A 27,768-nucleotide genomic window follows, 5' to 3' on the forward strand; every position below is an offset into this window, starting at 1 on the left:
ATTTGGGGGAACGGTGCTCTTTGTGAGCTGTATGCCTGGGGACCCTTGAGGTGGTATTACTGTGGATTCGGGTCCTGGTCACCCAGGACACACAGACTCTGGGGACCCTAGATTTGCCATATTGGAATAGTGGCTGATTCATAATGCTGGGACAGATACTGTTAGGAGATGCTGATGTAAATTCCAACACCTGTCTGTCTATTGTCTGCTAAAATGTGTATTGTAAATAAGTCTACTATGGGATCTAAGAGTCATTAGATCCCCATTGTTATTTGTGTTAATTAACTCTGCTATTGTGTGAAGAAGAGTCTATGTTGATTGTGATAATGTTGATTGGATTTTCTGAACTACAAGACGGTCAGTCTGGCCTAAAAGTCATGTCTGAGTCATCTAGGCTGTCTAAAGGGATTAGTTAATTAGCTCATGTTAATTAGGTTAATTAGGTTACAGCTGTATTGTTAGAGTAATATGAGCAGGAGGTCTGCACCTCCACTTTGAGTGTATAAAAGCCTGTATTTTGTCAATAAAGATAGACTCCTGTTTGAACTTACATACAGCCTGCCTGGTGTTTGTTCTGAGCTATCACAACTGGACTAGAACGGCACAGAGCTGTAGTTCTAATCCCGGACCATTATATGACTGAACCATCAGACGTTGCAATCTGATTCTATAGCTGCAGAGGAGTGTCGGGAGAGTGGAACCGAGCGAGCAAGGGGATCGTTACATTGGTTGGCAGCAGTGGGATTTGCTCTCCAGTTACTGGGACACTCCAAACTAGCCTGCAGGAGAGCCACGCTGAAAGACTTACTTGAGAGCCGTGGAGGGAATGGTGGGATCGTGTTTCCTTGCCGTGAACACATCCAAACCATCACCTGGATCCAAGGTAGCAGGATAGCAGGAGAGGAGAGATACCAGCCACCATGGATGAGGAATTCAGAAGGAGGTTGCGAGAGATGCAGATACAGCACAGAGGACCAGTATCAGAGCAGGTCCTGCTGGGATGGTGTGATTCTATCCGCTGCGAGCTCTGGAAGGAAGCGCTAGCCCGTGAGCAGCGACACCAGGGAAAAGTTCTCCCCTCCATCCATGTAAGGTACTGGTAGCAGTATGAAGTGCGAATGCTGTTTTTGGGGGAACAGCCGAACCAGGAGTGGACAGCCGAGTTAAGCAGGCTGATCCGGGCAGAAATGCGGTTGGACGAGAGCTACAGAGCCCTCCAGTGGTATGTAGCCCAAGTGTGCCCATGGACAGCGGATAACAGCCCCATGGAAGGCTTTGACTACGATGGCCTGGGATTGTTATACTGGAGGCTGTCCAGGGACCCTGACTTTGGAAGTGATCGGGAGTGGCGTTTGAAGGAAATAATGGAGCACAGAGAGTGGAGACTGAATGTCTCAGAAGTGCACTGGGCACTGGAAGATTTGGAGTTTCTGGCCGTTCAGGAATGGGAGTTGGAGATCGCCTACAAACAGCTGTTAGACTCTGCTCAGCAGCAGGGTGGTGCTCCCTTTTCCTGGGACTATCAGGAATTACCAGTTGACAACTCTGAAATCCTGGCTGAAGAGTTGACAATGTGGCAGAGTAACGGTGTGCTTTGCCAACCTGCCCCCGCAGCTATGGAGGGGGAGGTCTTATGGCAGATGCAGCAAGTGCTGACTGACCTTGATGAACCTGTTTCTGCATTGGATGATCTTGGATGGAGGAATGTGCCTGTCCAGCAGAATGCCAGAGAATTGGCAGTGGAAAATCTGAAGATTGCCGTCCCCAAACCTGAAGTGCTGACAACATGGCAGAGCTCTGCTAACCTCTGCCCAGCACTGATAGCATCTTCTGGGTTCCACGGAGAGGAGATGGTGAACCTTTATCCCCAGACACCAGTTGCAGAGACAGGGGATTTGATAGACTTTTCTGCTGAGGAAGAACAACCTGGTGAGCCTCCAGCGGAAGAAGAGCTGTTATTAGGGCCAAACTTCACTGTGCTCTGCCCAGCACCAACATAAGTATCTGTGAAGTCACAAGGAACTTCCCCAACTGAAGTGCTGGCAACCGGACAGAGGGTCCAAGATCTCTGCCCTACACCTGCGGCGGTTCCGGAGGCTCAGGGTGAGAAGGAGGTGGTCACGTCCCAGCAGCAGATCAGGATACAGTGGGAGAAGGGAGAGGAGGTGTTCGTCATCCCTCCCCAACAGTTAGCCGGAGCAGGTGGTGTGGGGTTTCCAGCAGAAGGGCTGGCAACAGGGCCGAGTACTGCTGGACTCTGCCCTCAACTAACAGAGGATGGATGTCCTGTGAAGGTGGATGGGACTTCAGTCTCCACCTGTATACCCCAGGCATGCTGGGCAGTGGGCCCAGATCCCCAACAGCATGACGGAGTGAGCCCAGTCGCCCTGTCTTCTCTCCAGCGGCAGAATGGACTCCGGGGAGAAGGGCCAGTCCAGGCCTCTCCCCAGCGGCAGATATGTTCTCTGAGACAGGCAGAGGTTGGCTGGGTGAGTAATGCTTTGTTTGGAACAATTTGTTTGGGGTACTGTGTGGGTACAGGCATTAGAGGACTGGAACTACTGACCCGTCTGGGGTCTCCTCCTGTGTTAGTCTCCTGCCGAAAGGGGAGAAATGTGACAGACCTAGCCGGGAAAGACTTTTGGAGGGGACTGTATGCTAGCCTCTTGCCGATCAATCGGGGGCCCTTGCATTTGGGGGAACGGTGCTCTTTGTGAGCTGTATGTCTGGGGACCCTGGATTTGCCATATTGGAATAGTGGCTGATTCATAATGCTGGGACAGATACTGTTAGGAGATGCTGATGTAAATTCCAACACCTGTCTGTCTATTGTCTGCTAAAATGTGTATTGTAAATAAGTCTACAATGAGATCTAAGAGTCATTAGATCCCCATTGTTATTTGTGTTAATTAACTCTGCTATTGTGTGAAGAAGAGTCTATGTTGATTGTGATAATGTTGATTGGATTTTCTGAACTACAAGACGGTCAGTCTGGCCTAAAAGTCATGTCTGAGTCATCTAGGCTGTCTAAAGGGATTAGTTAATTAGCTCATGTTAATTAGGTTAATTAGGTTACAGCTGTATTGTTAGAGTAATATGAGCAGGAGGTCTGCACCTCCACTTTGAGTGTATAAAAGCCTGTATTTTGTCAATAAAGATAGACTCCTGTTTGAACTTACATACAGCCTGCCTGGTGTTTGTTCTGAGCTATCACAACTGGACTAGAACGGCACAGAGCTGTAGTTCTAGTCCCGGACCATTGGATGACCGAACCATCAGACATTGCAATCTGATTCTATAGCTGCAGAGGAGTGTCGGGAGAGTGGAACCGAGCGAGCAAGGGGATCGTTACATTTACATTTTTGGTAAACTCATTCAATGAATCCAAGCTTTGCAAGCTGAGATAACATGCACTGCATTGATGCGTTCACACAATTTCACAGTAACCATAAGATAAAGCAAAGTTCAGGGATATTCCTTTATATCATTGTTTTACAAATCTATGTACACTACAAACTGTATGACTGAATCGGTTCTGATATCACTTTTTTACTGACCTGACAGCTTATTATTCTAAATAGGAAACCTTCATTTTGTTTGCAAATATTAAAGATTCTAACTACCAGCAAGAATAAGTCCTTACATTTAAAGAGCACCTGTCATTATATATCCGTCATGGCAGCGCCTGTTAGCGGGCGTCCAATCACCTGCTGCCGCCACGTCCCTCCCCTTGTTGTGTCACTGCCGCATCACCAGCCGTCCCATTAAAGTGAATGGGACTGTCGGTGAGTCGACAGCAGGTCACAGGAGGAGCCAACAGCGGGTCAGAGGAGGGGCCACTGCGGGACAGAGGAGGAGCCAACAGCGGGTCAGAGGAGGGGCCACTGCGGGACAGATGACAGTTGCTCTTTAAAAATTATAATTTAAATCAAGCCTTTTTACTGGGGATTTAAATCATGAATTTAAATTGTGATTTAAATCAACTTGATATAAATCAAATCCATCCTGCTGGGCGGTCCTGAAGTTGTCACGGTGACCTCTAGCTCCGGCAACTCTAAGGTCTCAGGGGTCACCTGCACAGACTGCTAGGAGAAAAAATACATTTTTCATCAGGGGTCACCCCTACAGCATTTTTATCAACCTTTGGTTGAAAGGGGTTTGGGTCCCCCCTGCAGTCCCCTCAGGAATTCCAGGCTCAGGACTCTTATCCTTTCCACTCCAGTATTAAACTCTGCAACAGGATAGGGAACACAGCCACTTCATAGCAAACAGATCCTGAGCTGGTTTCAGAGGTCACCAGTGCTGTAGGGTACTTTTTACAGTCACCATGCACATATACCACTCCTACCTGATGCTGGGTCAGCTGTTCGGGGTCCACAAGCCGGGTATGGACCAGGATGACCAGGTTTCTAAAGTCCAGGAGGGCACGCACACTTTTCCCCCTTATCTTTACAACAGAGCTTGGCATGTCTGGATCTGTGACAAAGCCCGGGCGAGCAAACAGGGACATGCATCGGACTACGTCACACTCCATACGCTCAGAGTTCAAGGGACAGTTAGCAGCGATGTGACCCCACTCACTGCACCGCCAACACTGGGGATGCCCATGGGTTCTTATGGGGCTTTCCAGAAGGGGTCTTGCAACAGTGGGTGACCCTCTGACCACTCTTGCCGGCCGTCAAGCTGTGATACTGAGGTTGACCTGGTGGCAAATAGAAGGGGGTCTTTTGACTGTTAGGGATCTTGAAATTGCAGACCAGCAACCAGGTCCTCTGCCACAAAGTAGTGTTCCATCAGCTCAACCAGAACATCCTTCGAATTTGGATCAGCTTGCCTTACCCACCTCTACAACTTAGGAGGCAGAGCCCTCAGGAACCGGTCCATTGCAACTCTCTCCACTATTCGGGGCCCTGTGAGTATCTCAGGCTGCAGCCACCATGTGACCAGGTTGATTAGGTCATACATTTGGGAGCGGAGGGGTCCATCTGCATTGAAACTCCAGCTGTGTACTTGCTGCGCTCTTACTGCTGTGGTGACCCCCAAACTCAGCAAGATCTCAGCTTTTAGTTTGTCATAATCTCAGGAATCCTCAGTGCAGAAGTCAAAGTTTGCCTTTTGAGATACCCCTGATAACAGTGGTGCCACAAGGGCAGCCCAGCGGTGTTTAGGCCAGGCCTGCCCCTTAGCAGTTCTCTTGAAAGTACATAAGAAGGCCTCCACATCAACCTGGGGTGTCGGAACTTTTGTAGAAGATGACTTTTGGTGTCTGGCAGGGTGTCACCAGGGGACCCTGTGGAGACATTTGCAGTCTGGGCTGACATCCGCTGGAGTACTTCTGTTAAGGCCTGTCAGTCTTTCTTGGTTGCCTGAACCTGAACCAGGGCAGCCACATGAGCCTCTGTTCTGGCCAACTGGGTGACTAACAGTCTTTTTATTAGTTTCTTGTTGTGCAGCAGTAGCTTGTTTATAAGCCTATCGCTGTGCAGCATTACTTTGGAGCAAAGCACTTACTAAGTCCTCCATGTTTTTTCAAATTCACAATTACACAGCAGTGCCTTGTGCCTTTAAAAATGGTATAGATACAGTTTGCTGTTCCTTTGCTGACACAAACTTTCACACGGTTTCCTTCAATACAGTGTAACAAAAAACTTGCCTTTCAGCGTGGATCAGTAGAGCGATTGCCCGCATCCTCCACCAATTGTGGGCGTTCAGCTTTAAGTGGAGGGTTCTCAGAGAGGTAATCCAGCCGTGTGTAAGGTTAAGGGCTTCCTGCCAATGCTTATTTGGTCAGCAAATACAGCAAACAGAAAAGGATTCCCGTGCATGGATAGAAAACATAATCCCAAAGCAAAAGTCCATCAACACAAATGTAAGCAGCCTGGCTTAATAAGGCTTCTCTTACACTGGGGCCGCGCCGCGTTAGCGGTAAAGTGTCGCTCATATTAGCGGCGATTTTAACGCCCGCAATCGGCCCGAAGAAACTGTTAAATTAGTGTTGCGACACTTCCAAGTCGCTTTTCAGGCGCTTCAGCAGCGCTTCCCATGCATTCCAATGGGCAGGGGCTGTTTAGGAATGATGTATACAGCGCTCCCAAACCGCCCCAAAGATGCAGCTTCCAGGACTTTTTTCCCGTCCAGCAAGCACACCGCCCCAGTGTGAGAGCCTCAGACTTTCACACTGGGGAGGCATAGGAGGCGGTTTTTAGGTGCTTTACAGGCCTAATTTTTAGCGATAAAACGACTGAAAAACGCCTCCAGTGTTGTCCAGTAGCCTAAATAGAGAAAAAAAATGTTACCCCAGCTCCACTGCCAATAAAAGTCCATGAAGTGTGATCCGGTGATCTAGCCAGGACATTCAGGCCCCACAGATACGATACTTAGATCAGGACGGTTGGCTCCTGCATCCGAGTTTCCAGACTTCCTGATTTAAGCCTAAATAGACCTCACTGGGTCGGCTCCAGTCCTGTGTGTTCACTTACAGCCGGCTTCTCCTCTCTCAGCATCTCACTGATTACCCACCAATGGTAAGGCAAAGTTATATCCCAGGTGGGGAGCAAGGTGTGGCCAGAGCTTAACCCCTAGAGAACTGCTATGGACCTCTCACTGCAACCCATTTACCTCATGGACCTTAAAATTCTGTGCGGCAGACCATCCGTCGATTTTGAGGGGCAAACATTTAAAACAAAAAAAAAAAAAACAATTATATATACACACACACACATACAACAAGAACAGGAAACAGAGGAGCAATCCTTGTGTTGCTCAGTCCAACAGAAATTACCCCATTACCTTGCTATGGTGTGTGTTGCAGGCTAGCCAGAGTACAAATAAAGCCCCTTGTTATGGCTATTTAAATTACCTAATAATTTGCATGGCAGCAATGGCCAGAGGACCTCAGTCCTTGCTAGGAAAACCCTGTGGGAGATGCCATTTTGTGCCATTGGCCATCAGGTTGCGGTGGGGGGCGGGTGACTCCACATACATGTCACATAGCACCTATTAGGTAATATGCTGGGTGCCCAGTTAGAGTTGGCACCTGTCTGGGATTCATCCGGATATTTCGGGTTCGGAATTAGGGATGGGCTGTCTGTTCGAGTTGAACATGAGTTCGACTCGAACATTGGCTGTTCGCCCGTTCTCCAAATAGCGAACAATTTGGGGTGTTCGTGGCAAATTGAAAGCCGCGGAATACCCTTTAAAAGTCTATGGGAGAAAAGTGCTAATTTTAAAGGCTTATATGCAAGTTATTGTCATAAAAAGTGTTTGGGGACCTGGGTCCTGCCCCAGGGGACATGGATCAATGCAAAAAAAAGTTTTAAAAACGGCTGTTTTTTCGGCAGCAGTGATTTTAATGATGCTTAAAGTTAAACAATAAAAGTGTAATATCCCTTTAAATTTCATACCTGGGGGTATCTATAGTATGCCTGTAAAGTGGCGCATGTTTCCTGTGTTTAGAACAGTCTGACAGCAAAACATTTCAAAGGAAAAAAAGTCATTTAAAACTACTCGCGGCTAATAATGAATTGCCGGTCTGACAATACTCATAAAAGTCATTGAAAAAACAGCATGGGATTCCCCCACTGTCCATTACCAGGCCCTTTGGGTCTGGTATGAATATTAAGGGGAACCCTGAACCAAAATTTTTAAAACAATTGCGTGGGGGTCCCCCTAAATTCCATACCAGGCCCTTCAGGTCTGGTATGGATATTAAGGGGAACCCCACACCAAAAAAAAATGGCATGGGGTCCCCCCAAAAATCTATACCAGACCCTTATCCGAGCATGCAACCTGGCAGGCCACAGGAAAAGAGGGGGGACGAGAGAGCGCCCCCCCTCCTGAACCGTACCAGGCCACATGCCCTCAACATGGGGAGGATGTCCCCATGTTGAGAGGGACAAGGGCCTCATCCCCACAACCCTTGCCCGGTGGTTGGGGGGGTAAGTGGCGGGGGGCTTATCGTAATCTGGAAGCCCCCTTTAACAAGGGGACCCCCAGATCCCACCCCTCCCTGTGTGAATTGGTAATGGGGTACAAATGTACCCCTACCATTTCACAAAAAAAGTGTCAAAAATGTTAAAAAAAAGACAAGAGACGGTTTTTGACAATTCCTTTAATAATGTCTTCTTCTTTCCCCGCTTCTTCTTCCATTCTCTTCTGGTCTTCCTTCGGTTTTCTTCTTGTTCTTCCCCCCCTTCTTCCTCTATCTTCCTCTGCTTGTTCTTCCAGTCTTCTCCTCCGGCATCTTTCTCCAGTCTTCTCCTGCGGCATCTTCCTCTGGCTTCTTCCCCGCTTTGACCTCCGGATGATCCGCCTCAAGGGGAGTCTCCTGCTGTGTGACGCTTCTGTTCTTCTGAAGGCTCTTCTATAACTGAGGGCGGGGCCACCCAGTGACCCCGCCCCCTCTGACACACGGGGACATCCCTATGGCTTTCCCGGGACGTCAGAGGGGGGTGGGGTCATCTGTTTTTTATGTGACTGTTCTAAACACTGGAAACATGCGCTCCTTTACAGGCATACTATAGACACCCCCCAGGTACAAAATTTAAAGGGATATTACACTTTTATTGTTTCACTTTAAGCATTATTAAAATCACTGCTCCTGAAAAAACAACAGTTTTTAATTTTTTTTTTTCATTGATCCATGTCCCCTGGGGCAGGACCCAGGTCCCCAAACACTTTTTTTGACAATATAGATGCAAAATACTGTTGCGCACAGGTGTATTGGCTAAATGATCCCAAGGGTTCAAGAAGGACTATGGGTTTCAGCCTTGCTGCTCTTCAGGATGGGATTGTATTAGTAGTAATGATAAAAAAGAGAGAAAGAGCGCACCAGCCTAGTGCACTATCCTTGATAAATTTATTAGATAAAACCAAGATTACAATCTACTCACAAAGGTAGGAGAAAAAAATCGCATTGTATACAGGCACAGAAGCGATTGGTACAATGGTAGCAGTTTTTCCAGGTCCTAGGAAGAGGACGTATGGACTGCTGCTGGCTAACGCGTTTCAAAGGTGTCCCTTCTTCATCAGAGCCTTAGTGGTGCTAGTCTCTTGTTAGTCTTTATACATGTGTCCATCTGAAAAGCACTCTTCAGATTGGTGCTGAAACCCCTCCCTTAATTGGTGGGCGGTCCTACGAGAAGGGTGGGCCTTGGCTTCATTATTGTAAGACAGTAATATATTTATATTTTAATCTTATTATGATTTAAATTTAAATTTTAGTTTTAATTTTAGTTTTGGTTTTAGTTTTGGTTATAATTTTAATTTTAATCTTAATTTTAATCAGCAGCCATACAATGGCAGGCAGGCCGAGATTGTCCTGCAGATGTCACTATGCAGGTGAGCCAGGGCATACCTGACATTGCTTGGAACCCCCCTCCCCTCTCATTGGATTGCAGGCATCAGGGGACAAAGATCAGAAATCCATAATCTAAAATCAAGAATCATACATCATACCTTGTAATACACAGGGCAAATGACGGTTCTTTTGTTCAAGCCACAGTCTCCACAGGGGCACCCTGCTTGAACAAAAGAACCGCCATTTGCCCTGTGTATTACAAGGTATGATGTATGATTCTTGATTTTAGATTATGGATTTCTGATCTTTGTGACATAGTGAAATCTGCAGGACAATCTCAGCCTGCCTGCCATTGTATGGCTGCTGATTAAAATTAAGATTAAAATTATAACCAAAACTAAAACTAAAACTAAAATTTAAAATTTAAATTTAAATCCTAATAAGATTAAAATATAAATATACTACTGTCTTACAATAATGAAGCCAAGGCCCACCCTTCTCGTAGGACCGCCCACCAATTAAGGGAGGGGTTTCAGCACCAATCTGAAGAGTGCTTTTCAGACGGACACATGTATAAAGACTAACAAGAGACTAGCACCACTAAGGCTCTGATGAAGAAGGGACACCTTCCAAACACTTTTTATGACAATAAATTGCATATTAGCCTTTAAAATTATCACTTTTGATTTCTCCCATAGACTTTTAAAGGGTGTTCCGCGGCTTTTGAATTTGCCGCGAACACCCCAAATTGTTAGCTGTTTGGTGAACAGCCAATGTTTGAGTCAAACTCATGTTCGACCCAAACATAAAGCCTATCCCTATCCAAGAGAGAAAATATAGTTCCCATTGTTCTCTATGTGCCGTCAGGGCCGGTGCTACCACTAGGCAAACTAGGCAGCCGCCTAGGGCGCACTGCTCCCTAGGGTGCCCGGCCACTGGTGTTCCTGCTCTCTTCTCTCTACAACAAGCAACTAAGTCTCAGCATCAGCCACTGCTCCATTCACGCATAGTGTCAGAGGATCAGCGGCAATGGAGGACTGTGTCTGTGTCCTGACTCCCAAATGAATGGAAGCAAGCATTCATTAATGGGCGCTGATAGGCTGCATTTGATGGGCGCTTCATTAAAAAGGTGGGGTATACATGGGTAGGGCAAAGGGGGTGGAGTCAGGGGTGGAGCGGCAAAATTAGGTTTCGCCTAGGGTGTCAAAAATTCTTGCATCAGCCCTGTGTGCCGTGTTCACACCACAGGGATGAGCTGCGAATTGTATGACATTTTCTGATGTGACCTCAGCACTGCGGTGTGAACAGAACACATAACCGACACGCATGAAAACTCCTCTCTCTACAAGTGAAATCTGGGCGGTTTTCCGTCACTTTTCATGTGTGTACGAGCCTTATGCCCTGTACACACGGTCAGATTTTCAGATGGAAAAAAGGCGATCGGATTGTGTTGTTGGAAATTCCAACCGTGTGTGGGCTCCATCTGACTTTTTCCATCGGAATTTCCGACACACAAAGTTTGAGAGCAGGCTATAAAATTTTCCGACAACAAAATCCGATCGTTTAAATTCCGATCGTGTGTAGACAAATCCGACGCACAAAGTGCCACGCATGCTCAGAATAAATAAAGAGATGAAAGCTATTGGCTACTGCCCCGTTTATAGTCCCGACGTACGTGTTTTACGTCACCGCGTTCAGAACGATCGGATTTTCCGACAACTTTGTGTGACCGTGTGTATGCAAGACAAGTTTGAGCCAACATCCGTCTGAAAAAATCCTAGGATTTTGTTGTCGGAATGTCCAATTGTGTGTACGCGGCATAAGGCTGGATTCACACCTTTGCATTTTAGTGCTTTTTGAATTTTGCAGATTTGCACTACAGAACGTCTTCCATAGGAAACAACGTTATATGGACTGTAGTGCAAATCTGCAGAATGCAAAAAGCACTAAAATGCCATCGATGTGAATCCAGCCTTAGAGATGAGGAGGATTTAACCGCTTCAATACCGGGCCAATTCTGACACTTCGCTCCTACATGTAAAAATCATCATTTTTTTTGCTAGAAAATTACATAGAACCCCCAAACATTATATATGTTTTTTTAGCAAAGACCCTAGAGAATACAATGGCGGTTGTTGCAACTTTTTATCTCACACAGTGTTTGCGCAGGAATTTTTCAAACGCGTTTTTTTGGGGAAAAAAACAGTTTTGTGTTTAAAAAAAAAACAAAACAGTAAAGTTAGCCCAATGTTTTTGCATTTTGTGAAAGATGAAGTTACGCCGAGTAAATAGATACCTAACATGTCACGCTTCAAAATTGCACACGCTCGTGGAATGGCGCCAATGTTCGGTACTTAAAAATCCCCATAGGCGACGCTTGAAATTTTTTTACTGGTTACATGTTTTGAGTTACAGAGGAGGTCTAGGGCCAAAATTATTGCTCTCGCTCTACCGATCGCAGCGATACCTCACATGTGTGGTTTGATCACCGTTTTCATTTTTGAAAAAAAAAAAAAAATTGGATCACTTTTATTCCTATTACAAGGAATGTAAACATCCCTTGTAATAGCAATATGACATGTTAGGTCCTCTTAATAGTGAGATATGGGGGGGTCAATAAGACCCCATATCTCACCACTAGGCTGGGAAACCTGAAATAAAAAAAAAAAAAAAAATGATCGCCGCTTCCCAGCCGAAGCGGCGCCGTTTTTTTGAATGAAGAGGCCGGGCGTGACGTCATAACATCGCGCCCGGCCTCCGACGATCATAGAGACTCCGGGGACCATCTGGTCCGCTGGAAATCTCTATGATCTACATCCGGCGCCGGCGGATCCACTCTCCGCCTCACCGATCGTAACGGTGAGTTGGAGCAAGCACCGGAGGGCAGCGGGAAGGGGGGGGACGTCCCCTCTCGCCTCCCATAGGAACGATCAAGCGGTGGAACGGCCTCTATGATCATTCCTATGGTGTAGAGATTCGCTGGCTGAAACCGGCAATATCTGAATGATGTTTGTAACTACACCCATCATTCAGATATACCCGCTCAAAGCCCAGGACGTCATATGACGTCCTTGGTATTGAAGTGGTTAAACATTTACTTCCCACAATATAATTCCTATAAAGAGACCACAAACCTCCACACTGACAGCTCTGATCACAATGATTATACTGCTAGTCCTGCCAACAGTCACCAATATTCCTGTATGAGAAGCCTTAGATGGAAGCTGCCAGTGTCCAGCTCCGGGGTCAGGGAATGTCAGTGTACATCAGATGGTTCTCACACAGGTATACAGGTCCATTCCCTTTCAGATGATGAAACGCTCCACATATGAAGGAAGGAGGGTGTCTATGGGCTGCCCATCGATCTGTCATGTATAGCGCCCCCATAGAGGTCTATACAGATGAGACAGATGCAATGCCTGTATACAGGGAGAGCCCATCCATTAGGGGATCCGCCCCCTTTTCTCCACACCACCCTCTATATGGTAATAGATAGATTTATGCTTAGCATGATTCTATCCATGGCTGCCGCAGCCACCCCCTATTCATGCATCCAGCCCCTTTCAGGACGTCGGGCACCTGAATTACAGTGGCGCACACGGGGGGGGGGGTTTGAAGCACCTGATTAGAGCCAGAGGCTCTAATAGGCTTCAAAACAGGGTGGACTCGGAGTGCAGAGGATGCATCTGGAGCCCACCCAGGTGTGTTGCAACACCGATACCCATCACCTGATTGGCTGAAAGGACAGGCAATCCTATTGGACGCCTAGGGGGAGGGGAGGAGACGCACAGCAGAAGCAAAGAGGAGAAGAGCTGCTGGCCAATGCCTGGATGCCCGGTCCCCACTCCTCGGATGCCTAGATGGGGTAAGTACCGGTGGACCGACTGACACCAGCCCCCACTGCCTTTATGCTGTATTATAGATCTGTCTGCAACTCCTCTATACAATGTGATTTGTAATGACGGGTGCAACCCAACCGCTGATTGTCCCACACGGCTGTCAGCCTCTCGGTGTCTTCCCTCTCCTTCATGGAGGTCCTGGTCATGTTTTCTGGGTTGGGAGACACCGGATCCTTCCTCTGATCTCCATTCCTGAACTGCACAGCCACTCTACCAACTGACATGGTGCATTAGTGGTCTGGCTGGCAAATCAGCAGGAATACCGATCACCGCATTAGAGATATGAATGGGGAGCATTGTAGGGATGAAGGTGTTATGCTCTGTACACACGATAGGATTTTCCGACAACAAAATCCTGGATTTATTTCTGACGGATGTTGGCTGAAACTTGTCTTGCATACACACGGTCACACAAATGTTGTCTGAAATTCTGAACGAAGTTCAATAGCCGGTGCGGCTCTTCTGCTTGATTCTGAGCATGCGTGGAACTTTGTGCGTCGGAATTGTCTACACACGATCAGAATTTCCGACAAAGGATTTTGCTGTCGGAAAGTTTGAGATCCAGATCTCAAATTTTGTTTGTCGGAATTTCCAACAACAAACTCCCATCGAACATTTGTTGTCGGAAAATCCTATTGTGTGTACAGGGCATAACCGTGTAAGATGTAGAAATGACACACCTACGCCTAGTACATCAGAAAATTGAACAATCAAACAATCAAAAATTGCTGTTGCATCGATCGTACGATAATGTAATGATTAGTACACAGCTTTCAAGAGCCGATCACAACACTTCATCTACAAAATTTCGAAAGGGAGAAGCACAAAATTTTTTCTCGGACATTGGAAGGGAGGAAGAATTTTGTTTAACCCGTACAGTATTCATCCAAAAAAAAAAAATAATCGGAAGAACTACGCATGTGTGGAAAATGAAAGAATACATCACATCCCAAGTTCTATTCTTGAAAATTACGAATAGCCTCTACAAACAATATTGATGAACTAGAAAAGGTACAATTTCTGGGGAAATTGTGAAAAGTGTTCTTGCCTCTACAACTGGAGTGGGCGGAGTAACTGGGTGGGGTGGAGTGGCTTGAGTAACTGTGAAAAGTGTTAAAAAGCTTAATATTTTAAAAAGTATAAATAGTAGTAAAAAAGTTCCATCATTCGCTGAAAGAGCTGAACATTTTTTTCAAAAGTAATTTTTTTTTTCAAAAATTAATTTTTTTTAATCAAAAATGATTTTTTTTTCTTCAAAAATGATTTTTTTTTCAAAAATATTTTTTTTTTTCAAATATATTTTTTTTTCAAAAATAATTTTTTTTTTAAAAGAAATTTTTTTTTCAAAAATATTTTTTTTTTCAAAAATAATTTTTTTTTTTTCAAAAATAATTTTTTTTTTTTCAAAAATATTTTTTTTTTCAAAAATATATATTTTTTTTTTTTCAAAAATGATTTTTTTTTTTCAAAAATTATTTTTTTACTTTTTTCAAAAATTTTTTTTTTTTTTCAAAAATATTTTTTTTTTTACATGGGGCGGTCATAATGTTTTGGCTGATCATGAGGTGGTCATAATGTTTTGGCTGATCATGGGGTTGTCAGCTTTTGTCACCTCCCACTCTAGTTTTGAACATTTCGCCATTCATTCCTATGGGACCAATTTCACTGCAAAAACGTCATTTCGTGGACCATTCGGCAAAACATTCCACAAAGTAATAACACACCAATCGGGAACAATCCGCTCGTTTCGGTATATTACTTGTCTATGTAGTGTAAAAACTGTGGGAGGAGTTAGGGTGGTAAATTTAGGTTAATAATAATAAGAATAATATATATGTGAGATAACAGTAAGTGGTCTTGCTATGCAAGAACACTTAATGAAGAAGATCAATTAGAAGTTGTACCATCATCCGGAAACAAAAGGGCTCCCAACCCCCTTATTTCCAATTGTATTCTGTCGTAGAAGAATTTTCATAACTTTAGTAACCTGTTCATTTTCCATATGAGACGAGCAGAAAAAACCCCCAAAGAGGACGATCATTTGTCCGATATTCTCAGGGTGTGGGGGGAGGGGATTTATCCTACATAGAGGATCATACAATCAGACTTTATTGTCATTATTTTACCTAAGTTGAAAGAATCCAATTCCCATAACATGTGAGTGTGATTGGCTCTCTATATCTTGGGCGGCTGCGTTGCAAATTCCAAAACGGTCCTGTGCGTTTTTTGGGTCCGGTTCAGGTGTGACTTCAGGCAAATATTTGTACCCGACTTGTACCTGATCCAGTGAACAGAAACAAACCGGACCCCAGACTGGAAACCGCGACCGCACATATGTGTACCCGGCCTAAATCTGATTGGTTCCAATGAGTGTCACCGTGTAAAACAACCCATTCCGTTTAAAATACAAATGAAAGGCAAAATATTTGTGTATAAATATGAAACAAACATTATAAATACCCTTTTCCCCTTTTTATAAGAGATCACATACAATCTGTTCTCAGCTGCATAAGAGAAGGGGGGGAGAAACAGCAGTACACTGAGCTTCCCAGTGAATGGCTGTGCAGCGGGGGGCGTGTCAGGACAAGTTTGATTATTGGCGGAGAGTACACAGAGTTCCCAGCATAACTAGAGAGCTGACTACGTAGTACTCTCCTGCTTAGTGTGGTCCGTTTTTAATAGGAAAGCAGAGGGACTGGCGGGAACACCAGAGATTTCACACAAAGAGAACAGGAAACTTCCTCATACAAGTACATGGGACAGCAGCCACACCTCAGGAATGTGAAATGTTGAGGTAACAAACGCTTTAACTTTTTACTTATTCATTAGGGACCCCCCCCATATTCCCAGTACTCACATAATTCTTCCAGTGTCCAGGTGATGTATTTTGCTTTCAATAGACTGACATGCTGAACCTGACATCGGAATTTCTTCCCCAGATCCTTCATTGTTGGGGTGTAACTGGAAGTGCTGGTCACATGATAGAGTCCTTCATAATCTGGGAGGGGGGAAGTGGTTTGTGATGATATTATGATGTCATCTTCCATGTACCATGTGACTTGTATGTCTGACGGGTAGAATGAATGAATCCTACAGAAGAGATCCAACTTCTCACCGACACAAACAACTTCCTGAGTCTTCAGTATGGGGTCCAATACCGGAACCGCTAAAATAACACAGAAGACAGTCAGATGTATTAGAATGATGCTTCTATACAGACCTTGTGAAAGCCTCTTCCCCCATCCCATTCTATCTCTTCCCCCATCCCATTCTATCTCTTCCCCCACCCCATTCTATCTCTTCTCCCATCCCATTCTATCTCTTCCCCCCATCCCATTCTATCTCTTCTCCCATCCCATTCTATCTCTTCCCCCATCCCATTCTATCTCTTTTCCCATCTCCCCCATATACCTCATCCTCCTTTTCCTCCTTAATCCCCCTTCTACCTCTCTCCTCCTCTTCTTTTCTACCCCCTTTTACATTTTCCCCCTTTTACCTCACCCCCTGTTCCTCCTCCATTACAGTCTACCTTTTACCCTTTCTCCTCATCCACCCCCCCCCCATCTACCACTTCTCCTCCAACCACCTACCACCTCTCTCCACTCCTCCTCTTACAACCTACCCCTTCTCCCATTTAATCCTACAACCCCATTATACCTCTTCTTTGTTCTACTCCTGTTTCACCGCCTCACCCTTCTCCTCCACCCCCTTCTACCTCTTTTGCTTTCCCCTCACTCCACCACCCTTCTTCCCTTTTCTTCCAACCAAATCACCCGCTTCCCCTTCTGCGTCCTCCATTTTACCCCATCTCCTCCACCCCCTACTACCTCTACCACCTCCTCCACCCCCTACTACCTCTACCACCTCCTCCACTCCCTACTACCTCTACCACTTCCTCCACCACCTACTACCTCTGCCACCTCCTCCTCCACCCCCTACTAACTCTACCACCTCCTCCACCCCCTACTAACTCTACCACCTCCTCCACCCCCTACTAACTCTACCACCTCCTCCACCCCCTACTACCTCTACCACTTCCTCCACCACCTACTACCTCTGCCACCTCCTCCTCCACCCCCCAATAACTCTACCACCTCCTCCACCCCCTACTAACTCTACCACCTCCTCCACCCCCTACTAACTCTACCACCTCCTCCACCCCCTACTACCTCTGCCACCTCCTCCACCCCCTACTACCTCTACCACCTCCTCCACCCCCTACTACCTCTACCACATCCTCCACCACCTACTACCGCTTCCTCTTTCTTCCCTTCTAACCTCATCTATCCCTTTTCTTCCTCAATTGCCTACCCTTTACCCCATCTCCACCCCTACTACCTCTTCCACTTTCTCCTACTCCATCCCCCATTACCTCTTCCTTCTCCATGCCTTTCAACTGCTTCACCTTTCTCATCTTCAAAACCCGTCTACCTCTTCACCCGTCTTGTCCTCAGAACTCTTTTACCTCCCAATCTTTCTATACGTCCACCCCCATTCTACCTTTTTCTCCTTCTCCCCCTCCCACCTCATTTTCACCAATACAATTCTACCTCTTCACCTCCCCCCTCCACCCCCTGTCTTTTCTCCTGTTACCCCCCCTCCCCTTCACCTCATCTCCCTTCCCCCTCTTCCGCCTCTTCCCCATCACTAACTCCATTCCATTTTACTTCTTCCGAAATTTTTTCCTCCACCCACCTTCTACCTCTTCTCCCTTCTCTTCTCCACCCCCTCCTTTTGATTTTACCGACTCTCCCTCCCCTTTCTCCTCCTTCTACTTCTACTTTCTCCTCCTCCATCCATCTACAGTTCCTTCTATTTCTTCCCCCTCTCCACTTCTACCTCTGGCTGCTTCTGCTACACGCCCTTCTATCACTTTTCTCTTCTTATTTCCATCTCCTTTTCCTCCATCACCTTCCACCTTTTGCCCTTCTCCTCCTTTACTCCATTTCTACATGTTTCCACATCTCCACCTTTATTCCCCTTTGCCCCCCCACCATCAACCCTTTCACCTTTGTCCTCCCTTATCCTCTTGTCCCTGCTCCCCCCTTATACATTTCACCTTCTTCTGCCCCTTTCACCTTTACCTCCCACATCCTCGTCTACTTGTTCCCTCATCGCTTCCTCCATCCCCTTCTACCTATTCAACTTTGTCCTCTTCAACTTCCTTCTATCTCCCTTCCTTTCTGTCCCCCCCCCCTCATAGTATCGCTTTCCTTTTCTCCTTCTCTACTCATCTTCTGTCTCTTCCCCTTTCTTCATTTCTACTTCCTTCTACCTCTTCCCTCATTTCCTCCATTAGCATCTTCTAACTCCCACCTTTTTCTACTCCATTCTCTTCTCCTCCTCCTACACCCCTTTTTACCTCTTCTCCCTTCTCCTCCTCCATCATCAACCTTTTCTCACTTCTAATCCTCTATTCTCTTTCTACCTCTTCCCCCTTTTCCTCCATTCTCTTTTACCTCTTCCCTGTCTCATCTTCCATCCTTTGCTACTTATTTCCCCTTCTTCACCAACCCCTTCTCCCTTCTCCTCCTCCATCTACCAATTCAACCTTTTCCCCCTGCATCTATCTTCTACCTTTTCCCCCTTCTCCTCCTTTATCGCTTTCTACCTCTCTCCTCCCCCCAATTCCTTTGCACTCTCCCACCTTCTCCACCCTCCAACTACCTCTTAACCCTGCTTCTATTCTACTCGCTTCTACCTCTTACTGATTCTCTTCCTCCATTCTCTTCTTCCTCTTCCCTCCTTTAACCCCTTGCTACTGCTTCTATTCTACCCCCTTATACACCCTTTCCCCTTCTCCTCCATTATCCTCTACCCTTTCCCTCTTCTACTCCACCCCCCTTCTAATATTTCCCCCTTCTTCATCCCCTTCTACCTCTCCCCGTGCTTCTCATCCTCTTCCCTTTTGTCCTCATTCTTCCACTTCCCCTTTTTCCCCCCTCTATCCTCTTCTTTCTTCCCCTTCTCCATCTCCACTCCCCTCTACCTCTTCCCTCTTCTTCATCATCCTCTCCCCTTTCTTCCTTCTCTATCCCTCTTCCAGCCCGTCACCCCTTCTACCGATCCCCCTTCTCTTCCCCAATCACCTCTACCCCCTTATTATTCTTAAGCTTCATTGGTATATGTCTAATGTGAAGTGCATTGGTGGGTCCTAAGGATCCAACACAGAAGAAATGACATAACTCTCAGGCCTTGTGGTTCTTGATGAAACATCTACTGATGTAGGCCACTTTCACACTGAGACACTTTAAAAATAGCACCTACAAAGCGCCTCCCCTGTCACTCCAGTGTGAAAGCCAGAGTGCTCTCACACTGGGTAGTGCGCTTGTGGGACATTAAAAAAAAAATCCTGCAAGCATCATCTTTGGGGCAGTTTAGGCATGGTGTATACACCCCTCCTCCACCGCCCCTGCCTATTGCAATGAATGGGCAGCACTGCCGAAGCGCCTGCAAAGCACTTCATCAGCAGCACTACACGGGTGCAATTAATCCCTTCTTTGGCCGCTAGCGGGGGTTAAAAGCAGCCTGCTAGCGGCCGAAAAGCACCGCTAAAACTATTGGCGCTTTACCGCCGACAACCTCACCTCCCCGGTGTGAAAGTAGCCATATGGTTGGCCAAAATAGCTGTCTTAGAACAAAATTAATTTTATATTTTCCATCACTCACCGGTCACATTCAGGATCTGCTCTCTTTCCTCCCGGTGATCTGTAGCGGGGTGGAAGGTTCTACAGATATATGTCACTCCATCATCTTCTCTTATAGTTGGTTTCATGATCAGAGCACTTATATAGCTGTAGGAATTATCTTCATGCTCATTTTCTTGTACTCTATGGGAATATTTCTCCCTGTGAATGGATTGGCTCCCAGATTTCCATGTTACCAGTTCGGTCTCTCGGTGGTTCCTCTCCCTCCTCAGCCAGGTGATGGACAAAGCTCGCGGTTTAAGCCCATTTATTGGACAGGTCAGAGTCAGCTGGTCCTCATGGATGACACGTTCCGGGGACATGATGGACAATAACTTGGGAGGAACTAAAGAAGAGAATTTAGAATGATTATGAATGAATATGTACCAGTCCCCCCACAGGAGCCGCTTGGATATGGATTTGCTCGGGTATTCCACTGATTAATCCACAGCCAGTTACAGGGTATTTTCACACAGCCAGGCACACACACTCTTCCGCTCATCTTCAATGACCAGTCTAGGGGATTTGCTTTTGTATTTTATTTGGAGAACTTGGATAGGAGAAGGGAATTAGTAGGATACTCCAAATCAACTATTCACAGGTGAGGACAACTCTCTCAATAGAACTGTGTAGCAGATTATCTGTAGAACCATTCAGCACCTATATGGAATGAACAAGTAGCTGAAGGAACTCAGAGAACTTTGCCTCTCTAAGACACAAGCCAGTGTCCCCTTTAGTTGCACCCAGCAGCTGACTTCTAGCACCCAGAGGGGGATCTAACAGCACCAGTCCCAGGGATCCCCTGTGGGGCGTTTGTACTCATAAGGCTCCTGAAGCACACATGGCAGCCTTCCTTGGTGGTACCAGACAGGATCCGCAGACATCCTCCCTCAGTCAGCTCTCACAAGAACCATGGATTCCAACTTCAATGTTTCAGGCCCTCAGGTCCTCCACCTGAGGCTGCATGGCGGCTTGTACTGAGGATGGGCAGCAGCCCCCTCCTCACCTGGACCCACCTGGACCTCTCACTCTAGAGGAAGACCTCGAGCCCATGTGCTCTTCAGATATAAATACAGTTACCCAGCATGCATTAGGGCACTCCCTCTTCTAATTGGCCAGGGCTGTATAGACATCCATGCTCTCATCTGCCAGGTTTTCTCCCACTATCCAGTATACTCCATAGCTATGGGATCAGTGTGAAACTTTCAAGACAGCATGAGCAGCACCAGAACACACCGAGCAGACTCTACCAACCAATCAAAGCCTCTGTTAAGTAGAGAAACCAAAAACAATGATACACTCACTAGCACCTACCTAGGAGGGCGCTACATAAATAGATTCAGTATAAATATAAAGCGATGATGTACATTACTTGTGTACCGACATCTCTATCAGGTTCATATACTGATCCGAATGGACACAGGAAGCTGTGGCTCCACTTGGGTGCCCCATAGCAAGCAGCTTGCTGTGGAGGCACTCAACAGGAGGGAGGGGCCAGGAGCACAGAAGAGGGACCAGAGAAGAGGAGGATCCGGGCTGCTCTATGCAAAACCATTACAGAGGAATTAAGTATAACATGTTTGTTATTTTTAAACAATAAAAAGAGACTTTAGTATCACTCCAAGACCAAGACCTATTTATATTTTGGTGGTGCGCCAACATGCATTATGTGGCAGATTAACAAGCATTACTTTAAGGAAGCCTGAGACTTTCCATCATTTCCTGTCTGGTAAAATATTGAACACAGGACAGGAAGTGAGAGGAGAACAGTAAAAACTTACAGGGGTTCTCCATCCACAACTAAGAAAATGTAAAATTGTATCAAATACTTACCGTAATTTTCCTTTCCTGATGCCAATACATGGCAGCATACATATGATATAGCTCCGCCCCTATATCCACCCACAGGACCTGTTTAGCTCTATAAAAAAGTATGACTGAGAGCTACCTCCCCCATTCCCCATATAAAGCACAAAGATCAGAGGGAGGGTTCGTATGCTGCCATGTATTGGCGTCAGGAAAGGAAAATTACTTTAATTTTCCTGACACCAATATGGCAGCATACAGTACATATGATACATAATTAGCTTTTGAGAGGGAGGGTTTAAAACTGCAAACTTAGTCTTTGACAATAGACATAGAAGCTTTCCTCCCAAACTCTACTGTAGTAAGAGCTGCTGGTTCCACCCTGTAGTGTTTTAAGAACGTATGATGTGATGACCTGCTAGCCTCTGCAGAATGTCTCCAGAGACAATCCTGCCCGTGCCGCCCAAGAAGACAACATCACCCTGGTTGAGTGAGCTCTAACCACCTCTGGATTCTTCCCGGCCGCTCTATATGCCCAGTGAAGAGTTTTTACTATCCGGGCCAAGATGGTTCTGGGCGAGGCCTCCTTCCCCTTTACATTTTGCAGTAGGTATGGTGAAAAGTCTGTCAGAACGTCTGAATGTAGAAGTAGCCCGGAGATAGGCTTTGAGGACTTTTAGAATGTACAACTCGGCAGATCAGCATCTGATTCCCTGGGAAGGCTGGTAGCACCCATTCATTGGAGAGATGAAATAGCGATGCCACTTTTGGGACAAAGTGATCCAATGGTCTCAGCACAACCCTGTCTGGGACTAACATGGAATAAGGTTCAACTGCCCCCAAATCTTGGAATTTCAACACCCTTCCCCCTGAATATATGGGTATAAGGAAAGCTTTTTTTAATAGGCGATATCCCATAATGAACAGTCTTTTGTCAGAGCACAAGGAGGGTTTGCTAGAAAATTGGGGACTACTGCCAGGTCCCATTGAGGGAACCTATTTCTCTTGGGAGGGCGTAGTCTAAGTACCGCTCTCATGAAGTGCTCCACCATCAGGTTTTGTCACGGATAGTACTCACCGAGGCCGAGATGCCGAGAGCGGTTTCGCCTTTGCGACTAAGCGCAGCTCGCCCCCTGGAGTTGGTACAGGGAGGGAACGGCACGAAGAGGCACAGGCTCCCCAATGGACTGCGGATGACTTGCTTGTGGAGTCTTTGGCAGAGAAGAGCTGCTGTGCAGGTACTGGTAGATAAGGTGCAGCCGGAGACAATACTCTGCAGAGTAAAATCGCTCCCAACATTATCAACCCCCCCATACGCCAGCCACTCTTCCATGAGATGGAAGGATTCTACTCATGTAGAAAATGTACTGTATGTTTACACAATTCTGGCATTGGTAGGAAAACTGAGTCCTTCACTTCATCGGTCACCCACAAGAGATATTCCATTAAACAGTTCTGCACTTGTACCACCAGTCACATTGTCTATCTAATTACATGTCATTGTGGGAAACAATATGTGGGCCGCACGATTCGCTCTTTCGCTATAAGAGTAGCGGAACACATTGCCCTCATCAAAAATGGGGACACTAAACACACCGTCCCCCGACACTATAAGTTACAACATAATCGTGTCATTGAGGGTACACAGTTTGTCGTAATTGACAGGTATGTCCCTCCCTGGAGGAGCGGGGCCATGACCAGGGGTGTCTCCCGGCTGGAGACCTTCTGGATCCATGAGCTCCGCACATTTTTCCCATTGGGTATTAACGTCGAATTAGACGTTAACGCTTTCATTAATAAAGCTTGATGTCCCCTTTTTTCCGTGCTCTCTCCTTTGTTTTATATATTTTTATATGTTTTATTTTTATATATATTTTTTATTTTTCTTTCACTCTATTGTTTGAAAGTTACGTTACAATGATACTTAACTTTAAGGCCATTTATAAAGGAATTTTTTAATGGCACGTATATATTTTAATTGTATTATGTATATGCGCATTCAGTGAATATTATTATTTTAATATTGTTTATGTAATATTATTGGAATCTCCTCCATAGTAACACACATGTATACGGTCTCAGAAGGGTTCACTTCTCCCTTTTTTCGTTTTATAAAAAAAAAAAAAAAAAAAAAAATTTTTTTTTTCCCCCCCTTTTTCAGCATCATTTTACTTTTCTCACTAATTTATGGCTTATTCGCCATTACTTTGATACATTTTATATGTGCATACACAGGATCAGTGTTTTATCCTATATTATCAAGGATCCTTTACTTCACATATGCACTTTTCTACTCATACTCATTATCTATATTCATGTTTAATATTGCCGGGCAGTGTTGCCTGCAGCATCTTAAATCTTCACACAAATATCACTCTACGCACACTCACTGGGTTTGTTTGTTTTTTACAAGGAGGTCCGCCCCCATACGGACGTCACAACGCCTCACACGCACTACGTGCATCACGCGCATGCGTGGGGCTGTTGTTTACATGCCTCGACTGCGCGCACGCTACTCCGCTTGGGGGCACGCCGCCATGGCGCTTCACGTGCGTCACGTACGTCACGCGCATGCGCGGTTTGGTTTTCATGTCGAGACGCGCGCGCACATCATCGCGCTGCTTCTCCTTTTCACTTTTTTTTCGTTCATCATGAGCGCTTCTCTTTATCACTGCCATCACGTATTCTTCACACACCATATATTTTTTGACTCTTTTGGCTATTACGATCCTTTTCACCTCCTGGGCCCACATGTTACCCATAGTGAGGCTTGGAACGCACGCCGGGCGGCCATTTTGGCCGAATACCGGAAGTGCTGTTCCCGTGTATGGAGCTGATTTCCATCAACATTGATGCATCCCCTATATATGTCTTGGTGGCTACAGTGGGGGGAACCCCCCAGACGACGTCTATGAAGACAAAACGCGTCGGGTAGGACCCCACTGTCGCCACATTTTATCTTCAGCGCTGTTTTTTCATTTTACAAGTGAGTGTATATCCTTTTTATTTAATAAATTTTTTCTTAAACGGATTTACACTATATGGCCTTTTCTTTCCTTCCATCCTCTACCTGCCTTCTTCAACATTAATTTGAGCATAACTACCATGTGCGTTCTGGTCCACACATCTCTCTGGATTCCTACATCGCCTAGAGTGACAGAGTAACGCGTGGGTCCATCCATCAACATCGCCTTCAGGTGCCATCTCAAGCCACCCATCACCTAAGTGCATCCGACCCAGTCCGGCGTATGCCCCATTGGGTCCACTTAATCTGGTAAGCCTTCTTACAATTGGTGGTGGTGTGTCTGTTTTATTTCAAGATTATATACAGCTTTGGTTGGAACGTTTGTCTAAAGACTTTTTCCCTTCATACATATATTGATGGTCCCTCTGCAGTATTTATATTTGGAACTGTGATTCTGACGTTTTCCATATTGGACGTTTACCCATTTTTTAACTAGCGCTACACTTTTTGTGTGTTTTTTCAGCCGGAGACCATAGGCGGAAAGTCCAGAACCAGGCTGAGGATCAAACACCGGGATGGTGCTATGGCACTGCAGGATCTGCAAGGTAGGATAACAAGATAAAGAGAGTCCAGGTACAAGCAATAAGGTCAGGCTAGGAGACAGTCCAGGTAACAGGCCGAGGGTCAAACACAGGAGATTGGTGGGAATCCGATAAACAGGCCGAGGTCAGGTCCAGGAGAGAGGCAAAGAGAAGTCCAAAGGCAAATCCAGGTCACAACGGGTAGTCAAGCAGAGATACAGGATACAGGTTCAGGTAACACAGGAAGCTGAGACAAACCAGCAACTTGTGTGATTCTCTGAGCGCCTTTTATAGGCTGCCCAGGGAATCACGTTGGGTGTGCATCAATGCGCGTGCGCGAGCGCCGAGCCTCGTACGTGCATGCGCCGGAACGCCGTTCTGCGGGGAATGTGTGAGAAATGACCGGACCGGAATGAGGGCTTCTTCTGACAGGTTTGCTGCCCATTTGTTTTGTGTAAAAGCCGAGATGGCTTAGATTTTCACCTTAAGCGAACTTAGGCTGAGCCCCAAATCCAATCCGGATTGCAGGAAAGACAGGATTTGAGATACATTTGGGTCACTAAGGTCAAACTAATGTCCAGCTGCAAAGCTCGTGAACCTATTCCATATTCTGGAGTAGATGGCATTGGTTGACCACTTTCTGGAACTCTGTAAAGTTCTAATAACCTCTAGAGAACATCTTAACTCTTGTAACCCCTGCCTTTCAATCTCCAGGCCGCTAAGGCCAGTCATGATGATTGCGGATGTAGGATATCTCCTTGCGACAGGAGATGAGGAGTCACCGGCAAAGTGATTGGTGGGCACACACTGAGATCCATTGCCAGAGAGAACCATGGTCTGCAAGGCCAGTAAGGCAATACTGCGATGAAAGTCAAATTCTCTGTCAACAATCTTCATAGGAATTTCAGGATTAAAGAAATTGGAGGGAAGGCATAGGCCAGTTGCACAATCCAAGGATTGATCATGGCATCCGTCCCCTGTGCTAATGGATGAGGGTATCGTGAGAGGAACTGGCTCACCTTGCAGTTGGTTGATGAGGAAAAAAGGATCCAGTTGCAGACACCCCCACTCGTGGATGATCTGTTTGAACACTTTGGTGTGAAGGTACCATTCGTTGGGATCCTTGAATTGTCTTGATAGGCAATCCGCTTCCAAGTCCTGACAGCCTGGAAGATATATTGTCCTCAAATCTGGGAGATATTGTTGTGCCAATGTCATGATCGGTTCCACCTCTGTCAAGAGGGATTGGCTGTGCTTCCCGTCTTGTCACTGTATGTAGGACACTGCTGCCATGTTGTCCAGCCAGAGCAGGACTGGGCGACCCTTTATGTGAGGCAGCAAGGTGGCCAATGCCATGAATGCTACTCGAAGTTCCAGAATATTGGAAACTAGGCTCAGAGTGGGAATTTCCCCTTGTCCCTGGATCTTGAGTTTTCGCAGGTGGTGCCCCACCCTGCTGCCCTGGCATCTGTGTTAACAATGATCCATAGCTGCGGCCCCTAGTTTCGTCTACCACCAGAGACTCTGGCGCATCCAGCTGGTGATCCTGATTGGCTTGGCTAGACAAACTCTCTTCCACTGCATCAGGAAGCTTTGTTGGAAAACTCTTGAGTTTCAGGTGAGCCCAGGGGATCATCGGGATACATGAAGCCATCGTCCTGAGAAGACGCATGCACAAAGATGCTTGCATCACTGGTGCAGCCAATGCCTGTTGGAACTTCTCCCTGATTTTGGGGGAGTTTCTGAAGTGGCAAAAAAACTGTGGCCACCTGAGTATTGAATTGGGCCCATATGTAGACCATATTCTGTGTAGGCTCCAGCTGGTTCTGGTAATGCCTGTCCCCCATCTCAAATCTGGAATGACTGAAGGATCGGGGACATGCTGGTAGGCATCCTGCAAGTCCACTGAAATCCTCCACTCTCCTGGTTGCATAACCTGGATTATAGTATGGAGAGACTCAATCTTGATTCTTTCTATCCGGATAAATTGATTCAGCCTCTTGAGGTCGTTCTGAAGGCTGCTGTTTGAACAGCCAATAATGGCCTTGCACCACTGTAGACTGAATCCGCTGTTTTTTGGCAGGGGGCTTTCCAGAAGTGGATCACTTTGAGCCGCCTGGCACCAACTGCCTCCTAGGCGAGCCTGGCGTTAAAAGGGCCTCTGGGTATCTGAGGGAGCCGCATATCGCTTGCTACGGATGTTAAAGCAATGGCGGGCTTACAAGCGCCACCTACCACGAGGTAAAACTTTCTTAAGTCTGTGTCAATGCGTCTATCAATGATATTGCGAATGGAGGAAGGGTCTTCCATCGGAAGTGTCACATTCTTGGCCAGTCTGGTGACTGTTGTATCCACCGTTGGTGGGTTAGATAAAGGAGTCGCATCCTTCTCTGTGGATACAACTTCTGCAACCTATTGGTTGAGAAGGATTTTCTCTCCCCCTTTTCCCATTCCTCCTAAAACAGGCCCCTTATTTCTGTTATAAGAGGAAAGGTAGCTACCTGTTTCTTTAGGTTCCTCCTATGGAACCCAA

General features: G+C 46.2%; 1 protein-coding gene across 1 annotated transcript in view; it reads right to left on the reverse strand.

Moving 5' to 3' along the window:
- Positions 1-27,768, reverse strand: part of LOC141111800 (hemicentin-1-like) — a 247,029-nt gene that overhangs the window by 57,921 nt on the left and 161,340 nt on the right. The window contains exons 6-7 of the mRNA XM_073603935.1: positions 19,867-20,229; positions 16,055-16,363 (exon numbers count right to left, since the gene is read on the reverse strand). Coding sequence (XP_073460036.1) covers positions 16,055-16,363; positions 19,867-20,229 — 672 coding nt within the window. The remainder of the gene's footprint in view (positions 1-16,054; positions 16,364-19,866; positions 20,230-27,768) is intronic.

This window comes from Aquarana catesbeiana, linkage group LG11 (genome assembly GCF_042186555.1).
Source record: "Aquarana catesbeiana isolate 2022-GZ linkage group LG11, ASM4218655v1, whole genome shotgun sequence".
NCBI classification, from domain to species: Eukaryota; Metazoa; Chordata; class Amphibia; order Anura; family Ranidae; genus Aquarana; species Aquarana catesbeiana.